The sequence below is a fragment of the Oncorhynchus nerka genome, linkage group LG26, assembly GCF_034236695.1.
Source record: "Oncorhynchus nerka isolate Pitt River linkage group LG26, Oner_Uvic_2.0, whole genome shotgun sequence".
NCBI classification, from domain to species: Eukaryota; Metazoa; Chordata; class Actinopteri; order Salmoniformes; family Salmonidae; genus Oncorhynchus; species Oncorhynchus nerka.
Genome location: NC_088421.1, coordinates 11,675,407 through 11,687,212, shown reverse-complemented (window position 1 = coordinate 11,687,212; position 11,806 = coordinate 11,675,407). Strand labels below are relative to the sequence as shown.

Genomic DNA, 11,806 nt, shown 5'->3' with positions numbered 1-11,806 from the left:
GTGTGTGTGTGTGTGTGTGTGATAGAGAGAGACAGAGACAGAGTGAGGGGGAGGGGGGGGGCAGGGTGATCATGTGGAGGGAGAGGTCTGTGCAGAGAGAAGGGGAGATGATGCAGTCAAAAAGCAACCTAAGTTATTCCTCAAAAAAATCTGTAGGTCTTTGTGCAGTTCATATTTTGTGATTACTTAATGTTTTTACAAGGCTGAAATGGATTCTCATTACATAAATGCCAAGGCCAATACTGAACACACAGATACATTAAAGACTGACTAAGTTTTTGTCAAACACGAGCTAAGTTTACATCCATCTCTAAACATCCCTCATCTCCCCCAATTAACCGAGGAGATTTATAGCATTTCCTGCCTTCTTCGGGAGAGAATGGAGATACAAGGCAGTGACCGCTCATCTTTCAACTGTTTATTTATTTATTTGCCATGTAGTGTAGTCTCGCAGAATTGTCAGTCAATATGCAGTTTTTTGTAAAATGATCAGACAAACTACTGCAGGTTACCAGGGTTGGGGCCAATTCCATTTAAATTCCAGTAAATTCAGAAAGTAACCAAATTACAATTCCAAATGTTCAAGATCAGCGTTTAAGATCATTTGAATTTCAGTGTACTTCCTGAATTGTCTGGAACTGACCTCAACCCTGCAGGATACTGTACATATCCTGATTACAAGTATAGAGAACGTAGCACTGACATTTTCAACTGAACTGTGATGATGATATCTCCTATTGTTATGACAGATCAAAAAATGAAGCTTTTTCTGTTGAATTAAATGACTATTTTTTGTCTAACCACTTATATATCAATAAAGATATATGATTTACACCAGACTTTACCACTGTGATGATTGAATGGGTCAAAGTTCAACCCAATGCTATGTGAAGTGCAGCCAGTACAGCTCTATTATAGACCATTACTACACTCAGATTAGTCACATGGGGTAAACAGAGGCCATTCATTTTCTTTGAATGAATTTGCATCATAAAGAAGAAACCAACATGTTCACTTTTCCTTGAAAACCATTAAAACTGACACATTGTAAATAATGACATTGCTCCATAGGCCGATGTTACTCCATAATAAACACTGACTAATCATGCGAAACACCGTAAATGAAAGAAAAGAGTGCTTGAGCTATTGGTCATTAGGGATATAGATTTGAGTCATGCTGCTTCGATGTGTGAGTGAGTTTGTAATGAAAGTTAACATTGTCAACCGTGTTTCCTTGCCTCCATAGATTACAACAAAGAATGGAAAATTTGGGAGTGGTAGAGGATCCAGAGTTGTAGCTACAGTGAGATTAACTCCATTGGGCATGCATTTTAGTGTAGGTTTAGTCCTAATCTCAGGAAACGGATCATATTCATTTGGTTTTCACAGCATGTGACCTGACCTGCTATGATTATGATAACCTCAGTAATGTTTCTACTCTTGTTATTTCCCTGCTGAAAAGGGACACTCAAATGATGCTATTAGTCTCACAATGTACTATAATGACCTAGGCCTATAAGGTTAGCTACCTGAGAGTTGACCACTCTCAAATTGATGGGCAATGCCGCACAATAAAAATGTGAATGTTTAGGAGCATAGAACCCTGTAATTCTTAGGTCCCATGAAACCAAGTAAACATGTTGATCAAATATTTAATTATTGCTGAACTGCTTTGCTGTAGCCTGCATTGATGATGATGATGAAGAAGAAGACTAGACCCCATTTTTATATGCTATAGCATATAATTTATATGCTATAATTTTGTGAAAGTATCATTTGAATATGCAAATACTAGAATAAAACTGTTTTCAAAGCCTTGGTTAGAGTATTTGTCGATGGCGAATATATATTGATTTGTGTAAGACAGAAATATCAACGTTGTTCACATTTCTTCTTATTACACTTCTGATGACGTAGTGACTGCCAGTAACTCAGATGACTTCCAGTTCAGCTGTTCTGTTGGGGAAATTTCTTCTCCCGCTGCAAGGTTATGCTTGTACATGCAATTTTCCCTACAAACGGAGGGAGTGTGTTTTACACGGAACAGCCTCCGTGTCGAGCGCAATAAACACGACACACACAACCTCCCTTTAGCTTTAATCCCGCCTTCTTTGCAATATCCTACACAAAGATTGGACGAAATTATGTTCTCGTCTTCTGTTGCATCCTAGGTATGTCAATCAACGCCTTCTCGAAGTTTGTCTGCACTCCTGGTGGAATTGGACAACTAGCTGTCAGTGTGTATAGTATCGCGACATTGAAGTAGGCTACGTTACTGTAGTTCCGATTGTTAGAAATACAGTTTGGTTAAAAGTTCTCGATTGTCCTGTACAATAAGGCATTTCGTTCTGGTGGTTTAAGGCTGGTTTAAGGCTACGATTTGACGGGATCATTTTTCTGACACTTTCCCGTGGACAGTAGGGTAAGTAGGCGTTCGCAGACCCCTTTTGCTTTGTATTTTTTATACATCATATTGTGGTTGGGCCCTGAGAGTAAAGTTCTAAAAATGTGTTACACAACACATTGTAGTTGTGTGTGGTGGGCGAGCAGCATCAATGTATTATCAGATTGAGGATACACTTCCAATCGGTGAATCTCACTCGACACTAAGTAACTGGAGCTACGTCCTCCATGCTTTTACATAAGTCGCCAAAAGTTGAATCACACTGTTTCGCAAATAGATTAGGCCTACCAATCGTTGCAGCGGTTGTATGTTCTACGTTTGCTTTCAAAGGATAACATACGCCGACCGTTTATGCCTAATTATTGTGATGATGTGCTGGCCATTTCTTCAAAGATGATATTGCACATTTTATGAAGTTGCAAGTGCAACCATGATGGGATGCTGACTTCGGTCAAAGCCACATCCAGTGGTGCAGGTTTTGATGACCACTTTCATGTGGGCATGTCACGGCCATTTGATCCATCAAACGGTGCTTGGGAAAGTCATCACATCAACCATGCATGCCTCCAGGTTTGCAACAACCAGTCTACAGTTTGAGGGATTACAAACACACACAACCAGTGGTGTGTATTAATGGATGCCAAGGGAAGCCCAAAAATGAAAAATAATAAATCATTTATTTCGTCTGTTTCATAATTGTCCTACGCTCAGCCTCTTGCGAATTGAATCTAACAGGATGAAAGCATCAGAGCGATCAAAACAGTTTGGCCTCGATGGGACAAAAAAAAGTAAAAGCAATTAGTCAATCAGTGCTGAGCTCAACTGTGAATGAGCCTGGCGCACCAAAAAAAAGTGTAATGGGAAGCCACGTTGGATTTGGAATCACTCCTATCAAATCCCATTGAGAGGATAAGTCAATGACTGAAAAACTTGAATTGTTCCATCTCGTTGGGTTGTTGTCCTCCTGTGGTTAGCCAGCAAGCTAAAATTGACCCTTGCCTAAATTAGCCATGGATGGAGATAGGGATTTGGACTTGTGGTTTTACTTCATTCTCAGTACTGGCCAATGAGTATTATGCTGATTCGGATCCAACTATTAATTCATACATTGTTGTGTCCCTGGCCTTAGAGGATGGAAACTCAATATGTAGCTAAATGTAGAACTAGCTAACGTTGCCCATGAATGGGAAGTTAGGCTAGGGAGCAAGCATTTTAGCCAGGTAGCCTAAAATAAGAGTGTTTTGTATGACAGTGATAGACTGTTTCATCAACATGAAAGAGAGGAGGATGGCATTGGCGTTTCAATCTACTTGCACGAAGGTTATTACTATTTTCTACAATAGTAGTAAAGACATCAAAACTATGAAATAACACACATCGAATCATGTGGTAACCAAAAAAGTGTTAAACAAATCAAAATATATTTTATATTTGAGATTCTTCAAAGTAGCCACCCTTTGCCTTGATGACAGCTTTGCGCACTCTGGCCCCTGCGGGCCCCTTTTGCTTGATGATGGGCAACAGCACATGTCACATGTAAGATAACCCATGTGCCAAATAGCATACAATCCCCTATGTGTCATCATTAGTTGTTTACATAGCATTGGCGAGTGACTATAAAGCTGCAAGGTTGTCACTGATGTTGTTCCTTACTTGTCCCATGTTCTACTGACACTGCACCAGGAAACACTTACTGGAATCAAGTAATGCATTTTCCTGGAATCTCTTCCTCAAATAATCTTTCCATTGTCCAATGTTCTTGTTTCAGCTTTTGCGGTGCTTTTATGATAACTGAAAGTTGTTTTTCTCTTGGTGTTTCCTGAATATTTTATGTCTAAATATCATTGTTTAAATTGCTGTGTTTTTTTATTTTTTATTTTTTATCTGGGCCCAGATTATCTAAACATTTCATCCAGAACAAAATGATCATGTGTTGTGTTCCCTGTTTAAAAAGACAAAGACCATAACATTTGGTTGAAATATTGTATCATATAACCTGATCTGTGTTGTAGCATATGATGTGGTTAGAGATTTGTTTCCATTTTCTCTTAAAACTACATCCAAAAATGACGACGGACCACATCGGAAGGTGGAGCAAAACACAGGATCATTTTGATCTGGAAAAACTGTGCCCTGGTGACTTAAAAGAACTGCTTACAGCATTGAGTCAGACTTTGATACTGTAGTGAGGTGTAGAAATGTGTTATACTTACTCCCTGCCTGAGTTAGAGAAATATGGTTCACTGTGCAACAATAGTACAATGACAATGCTGGTATCAGAAAGCTACAGTAACATTATTTTGGTTACATAGAAAGTTCTAGGCCCTTGCCTAGTTATGGACAGGGCAAGAGGATGTGGCTGCTTTCATGGCCCTCATGACTGACGCTTTCTAGTAAAATGATCTTTAGCTGAACAACAGACTAGATTCCTTGAAAGGCTGATCCCACCTCCCATGCTGTACAGTACACCACGCTCTTTCAGACAAGCGGTTGGCACATGTCTAAACAATGTTTTTAATGGGGTAGCCTACCCATAGTGGCTGCAGAGAGATACTGGTGATATTAAATGAGCGTTGCCTTGCTGCAGTATGGGAATGTTTCCTGTTGAGACCTACAGTTCTCTCAACACCGGCTCAGTGAAAGTCAGTTCATGTTTACTTGCTTCTGTAGGCCAAGGCTGTAGAGGTCCCCAGGTCTGTCTGGTGTTGTGCCACTGTTCACACAGCTGTGTTGTTAACCCTGGTGGAGCTCTGTGTTTCTGTGGCTCTCTGTCGTCTGCCTGTGCATTCCACCCCACTCTCTAATGGCAATGATGGGACAAGTGTTGCTCTGACAAAAGCTCTGCTCTTTTCAGTTGTTTATGGAGAACTATAGCGAAGCCAGCAGTCTTTATAGGCACTGGTAATGCCCATTTTGGATATGATCTGAGTCGTGTGGTGTCCTTTTCATGTTCTAAGTGCGACTGAGTCATAAAAAGAGAGGATTTCGACACCCACCATCTCGGATCGTTCTGAAAGCATTTCTGTAGTTAGTGAAAGATACGATTTAGCATTTCTAAAAAATAGTTTTGTTAAAGTATAATTTGATCTCTGAGAATTTAAGCACATTTTTTGCACCCAAATTGGCAAAAAAAATATTTTATAAGATTCAGAGAATAGTCAAATATAGTACCCAACACCAAACTTCTTCCTACCAATGAGTAAGACATGAGACATCCCCCCCCAAAATTGCAAAAAGCTACCCATGGATGCAGGGTCCGGTTGAACAAAGGAAGTTTCTGCTTTTTAGTAGTTCATCTATCTTGTCATCTATATTTTATGGGTTTTGACTGGGTTGTCACCTGTTGCCAAAGAGTTGGCTGTTGAGGTACTGTAAATTACAAGCTTAGCTGTTCATTAACTAACATGGGATCCATTTAAGCCCATGCACTTTGTATGACTTGAGAAACTCCAGTAAGAGGAAGTTGAAAGAAAACAACAAGTAATTGAATTAGAAGGTGACAGTTTGAGTTTTGACACATGATGATGAGTCAGCTCAGCTGCTTTGTGTTGTGGTTTGAGTCTGGTTTTTGCACGTAGCACGATCTCACACCAGGGGTGTATTCTAGAGGTCGAACGATTTATTTTTCAATACCCATACCGATTATTGGAGGACCAAAAAAAAGCCGATGTCGATTAATTGGCTGATTTAAAAAAAAATATATATATATTTTTTAATGAATTATATATATATTTTGTAATAATGACAATTACAACAATACTGAATGAACACTTATTTTTAACTTAATATAATACATCAATAAAATCTATTTAGTCTCAAATAATGAAACATGTTCCATTTGGTTTAAATAATGCAAAAACAAAGTGTTGGAGAAGAAAGTAAAAGTGCAATATGTGCCATGTAAAAAAGCTAACGTTTAAGTTCCTTGCTCAGAACATGAGAACATATGAAAGCTGGTGGTTCCTTTTAACATGAGTCCTCAATATCCCCAGGTAAGAAGTTTGAGGTTGTAGTTATTATAGGACTATTTCTTTCTCTACCATTTGTATTTCATATACCTTTGACTATTGGATGTTGTTATAGGCACTATAGTATTGCCAGCCTAATCTCGGGAGTTGATAGGCTTGAAGTCATAAACAGCGCAATGCTTGAAACAAAGCGAAGAGCTGCTGGCAAATGCAGGAAAGTGCTGTTTGAATGAATGCTTACGAGCCTGCTGCTGCCTACCATCGCTCAGTCAGACTGCTCTATCAAATCATAGACTTAATGATAATATAATAACACACAGAAATACGAGCCTTAGGTCATTAATATGGTCAAATCCGGAAACTATTATTTTTGAAAACAAAACGTTTATTCTTTCAGTGAATTGCGGAACCGTTCCGTATTTTATCTAACGGATGGCATCCCTAAGTCTAAATATTGCTGTTGCATTGCATAATTATGTACAATTCTGGCAAATTAATTGCGTCTTTGTTTGGAAGAAATGGTCATCACACAGTTCGCAACGAGCCAGGCGGCCCAAACTGCTGCATATACCCTAACTCTGCTTGCACAGAACGCAGTGACACAATTTCCCTAGTTAAAAGAAATTAATGTTGCAGGCAATATTAACTAAATATGCAGGTTTAAAAATATATACTTGTGTATTGATTTTAAGAAAGGCATTGGTGTTTATGGTTAGGTACACAACAGTGCTTTTTTTTCTCGCAAATATGCTTGTTAAATCATCACCTGTTTGGTGAAGTAGGCTGTGATTCGATAAATTAACAGGCACCGCATCGATTATATGCAGGACAAGCTAGATACACTAGTAATGTCATCAACCATGTATAGTTAACTAGTGATTATTTTAAGATGGGTTGTTTTTTATAAGATAAGTTTAATGCTAGCTAGCAATTTACCTTGGCTCCTTGCTGCACTCGCGTAACAGGTAGTCAGCCTGCCACGCAGTTTCCTCGTGGATTGCAATGTAATCGGCAATAATCGGTGTCCAAACATGCAGATTACCGATTGTTATGAAAACTTGAAATCGGCCCTAATTAATCGGTCGACCTCTAGTGTATTCATTATGCCTTGCAATGGAAGCCATTTACCGTTTAAGAACCAAATAGAAGCAAACCAAACAAAACGTTTTTGCAACAGAATTAGCGTAATGAATACACCCCAGGCAGGGTGATTCACCTGTTTCCATCAGTGTAGTGAAAGAGGAATGAGGAAAGGAAAGGTGACATGTCTAACATGTGAAATGAGTAGGGGTGCCCTCTAACTTTCCTATCTTTCTGTTTCTCAAATAACCTTGTAATGTAGTGGACCCTCACAGCAGAGTTTAGTAGAGCCCTGGGACAACATGTCACTCTAGACTAAGCTCTCTCGAAATGAGCAAGCCCTTGAGCAGGTATTCAGCCAATATGAATGTCACTCCATAGTCAATACATCTCAATAATTTAAACATCAATGGCCAATACATAATATATTTGAACACATCAGGACACACATAGGAAAACGCCCCTCAACATAGAACATAGTAATTACTGAGCATGCAAACCTGCTAGGTATATATGCAGACGTGACCGACCCGGTCACGCTAGTCTGAACCCGCGGTGGTGAGTTCAGAGCCCTGTACTACGTATCTGGTTTGAGAAGTTAGCGAGAACTTTGGTCAACTAAGTTCAACTTGGGAGAACCAGTACCACGAAAGTGGCTCACCTTTTAATCAGGCGCAGGGCTGTGAAAAACTATTTGCCCCCTTTCTAATTCTCTACTTTTGCATATTTTTGATGCTGAATGTTATCAGATCTTCAACCAAAACCTAATATTAGATAAAGTGAACCTGAGTGAACAAATAACAACAATTACATATTTAATTTATTTCATAAACAAAGGTGTGCAACACCCAATGCTTCTGTGTGAAAATGTAATTGCCCCCTTACACTCAATAACTGGTTGTGCCACCTTTTAACTGCAATGACTCCAACCAAGCACTTCCACTTGTTGATCAGTCTCTCACGTTGCTGTGGAGGAACTTTGGCCCACTTCTCCATGCAGAACTGCTGTAACTCAGCGACATTTGTGGGTTTTCAAGCATGAACTGCTTGTTTCAAGTCCTGCCACAACATCTCAATTGGGATTAGGTCTGGACTTTGACTAGGCCAATTCAAAACTTAAAATATGTTTGTTTTTTTGCCATCTTCACGTAGACTTGATTGCGTGTTTTGGATCATTATCTTGCTGCATGACCTAGCTGCGCTTCAGCTTCAGCTCACAGACGGTTATACTTTGACTCATCTGTCCATAGAACATTCTTCCAAGAGTTTTGATGATCAACCAGATGCCTTTTTGGAAAACTTGAGTCAACTTTTTGGATGAGTCCTATTATGTCTGGCGAAAACCAAACGCTGCCTCCCACAGTAAGAACCTCAACCTCATGTTTTGGGGATGCTTTGCTGCCTCAGCACTTGGACGACTTGCCTTAATAGAAGGAACCATGAATTCTGCTCTGTATCAGAGAATTCTACAGGAGAATGTCCATCTGTCTGTAAGCTGAAGCGCAGCTGGGTCATGCAGCAAGACAATGATCCAAACACACACAATCTGGTCTGGTAAACCAAAGTCTACATGAAAAGGGTTAAAAAGTTTTGGAATGGCCTAGTCAAAGTCCAGACCTAATCCCAATTGAGATGTTGTGGCAGGGCTTGAAAACTCAAATGTCGCTGAGTTAAAGCAGTTCTGTGTGTAAAAAATAAAATAAAAATAGTAATGTTAAAATGTCTTATCACATGACACATTTAGTAATGACAGAATGCATTTAAAACTTCACGCACAGTAATACTTTTGAATGACTTCAAGGGATACTTTGTCATTGTATCTACTTCTCCAGAGTCAGATAAACTCGTGGATACCATTATTATGTCTCTGCGTGCAGTTTGAAGGAAGTTGCTAACTAGCTGTAGCGCAATTGATAACTAGCGTTAGCGCAAGGACTGGAACTCTGTGGATATCTGCTAGCAAGTATTGGCTGCAGGCTGACTTCGGTCGTCAGTTGGACGGTGTTTCCTCCGACACATTGGTGCAGCGGGCGAGTGTTAAGAAGCGCGGTTTGGCGGGTCATGACTTTCGCCTCTCCCGAACCCGTTTGGGGAGTTGCAATGATGAGACAAGATCAAATTTGGGGTGAAAAGGGGGGTAAAATACAACGACAACAAAAAGCTTTAGCAAAAGGAATATGCTTGTTCACGCTAGCAACATAACAAACTGTGGCAAACATTTTGCAATTTGTCACCGGTGCTTTCCAGTGCACATCATCACAAGCTTTTTTTGTGTGATCTTGTGGCTCATAACCTCTGCTTGCATTAGATAAATGATTTGACTGACTTTTCATCATATTTGTGGAATTGACTTGAATTATAAAATGTTATTTATTGTTATGTTATTATTCCAGTCTGACAGGAAGTGGACATGGTAAGAAAAGTTCAGGGGAAGTAAACCAGGATTGCAATCAAATCTACCAATTTCAACGCCAATACGAGCAATACAGGTCACAGGCAATTTAAACTCATTGTTTCACCTGTGTAGGACAAGAGGAAGTGACATTTTATAAATGAGGATTCATCCCAAATGGTAACCTATTCTCTATAGTGTACTACTTTTGACCAAGGCACAAGAAAATCTTCCCATTTGGGACGCAACCCTAGGTTTCTCTGCAAAGCAAAATGCGGTTGGAGCACCCGTTATCCAATCACAAAGACCCAATTCCTTGGTTAAGTTCTCTTATCTGAATCTGTCAATGGAGCATATTAGATATGATGACGCAAAGAATGGAAGAAATCTCAAATCCTGTGATTTTAAAATGTTACCCTGACTATACAGTCTGCTCCTGTTTCTCTCTTCTGGACGTCCTGACATCTAGCCTACAGTACAACATGGTCTTGCTGCTGTATAGGGACTTGTTATCAGGGCAGTTGTAGCCTCACCACCACCTTGCAAGTTATTGTGCATTTGAGCTACTAGGAGAACATTGTGTTCCTCCCTGTGTCCAGTCAAATGAGAAGGGTGGCAGATGTTTGCTGATGACTGTGTGATCTCTCAGGGCTGGGGGGGATGCTCTGTTGTTCTCTACCTTTCACTGGTGGTAATTAGGATTTTGTCAAGGCTTTTAGCAAGTACACTAATGTAGGAAGAATACCAGGCCTGGGTTAGCATGGCTGCTCAAATAACTAACTGAAATCATGACCGCTGTTAGTGGAAAATCACTCACTTTGAAAATATAATTACACTGTTATGAAGGAATGAGGAGCAGCAACATTTTTGTGCCAACTTGCAGACTGTGTCGTCTGTATTACATGGCCTACATAATTCAATGGTTTGTTGACGATGACAACAGTGACATTATATTCTGCTGGTGATGATTATCAATGATGTGGTTGCTGTTTACTTTGAAGTCTGAATAGTTTTCTTGTACTGAGGGAGACCACAGGGTTTCTGTCTGGCCAAAGGCCAGGGTTTATTTTGGTCTGTGTTTCTCGGTGAAGGCTGTGTGTTGAGCTGAACAGGATGTCTCTGTGTGTTTATAGGAAGCTGGCTGAGGTACCATCAGATACTTTGTCTTCAGTTTCTGAGGTCTTCCTGTCAGGTCGAATATGACGTGTCTATACATGCTCTCATCAGATTCAAGACAATCGGAGTTAGAACAAATCAATTGACCAAGGTATTGGAAATGTTTCAAAGTAGAGGCGTACTGTAACGGTGGCCTCAAGGTTTCGTCCTGCATTGGCTAGCTCTCAAGAGCCGATCGTTGTATCAAGAGACCACAGCTGTTCCCCTCATTAGTATCTAGCTTCCTTGTGTCTTCCCTGCTTTCCGTTTCTCCCTCGAACTGTTTCCTCATGTGTGTCCTATACAGGGTTGTGGAGGCAGCCGGCAGCATGGCCCAGTGGAACCAGTTGCAGCAGCTGGAGACCAGGTACCTGGAGCAGCTGTACCACCTATACAGCGACAGCTTCCCCATGGAGCTCCGGCAGTTCCTCGCCCCCTGGATCGAAAGCCAGGACTGGTGGGTACTTTCCTAGTTCCTGTGGTTCACAACACCACTACAGAATAGGTACCTAGTACCTACAGTTCACTAACACCACTGCTGCTGGCAACACTGTGCAGGATTACATGGCTCATTATTGTGCTTGCTCATTCTGGTTTGTTAGTAGTGGGGAAGGAAATATGTCATCACGCTCATTGAATCCTGACTTTGATGTTGTAAATTCTATCAACATCTCATCTCTCAATTCGCTAAATTTATACGAACATTTCGATGGGCATAAATCGTAATTGTCTCTTCGTTATTATTTAGAATTAATTTTGATTTAAGTAACTGTCTCGTGTTTGACTTAGCATTTTAATTACGACTCT

General features: G+C 40.2%; 1 protein-coding gene across 7 annotated transcripts in view; it reads left to right on the top strand.

Annotated features, from left to right (window-relative positions):
* Nucleotides 1–2,210: 2,210 nt before the first annotated feature.
* LOC115110281 (signal transducer and activator of transcription 3) overlaps nucleotides 2,211–11,806 on the top strand; it is a 29,035-nt gene continuing 19,439 nt past the window's right edge. For 3 of the 7 annotated variants that reach the window (XM_029635793.2, XM_029635790.2, XM_029635788.2), the window contains exons 1-2: nucleotides 2,213–2,422; nucleotides 11,307–11,456. In XM_029635793.2, the coding sequence (XP_029491653.1) occupies nucleotides 11,329–11,456 (128 nt within the window). In that variant the 5' untranslated portion in view covers nucleotides 2,213–2,422; nucleotides 11,307–11,328. Of the gene's footprint in view, nucleotides 2,423–11,306; nucleotides 11,457–11,806 lie in introns of all 7 variants that reach the window. The other 4 variants (XM_029635791.2, XM_029635787.2, XM_029635789.2 and 1 more) reach the window with 2 other exon arrangements.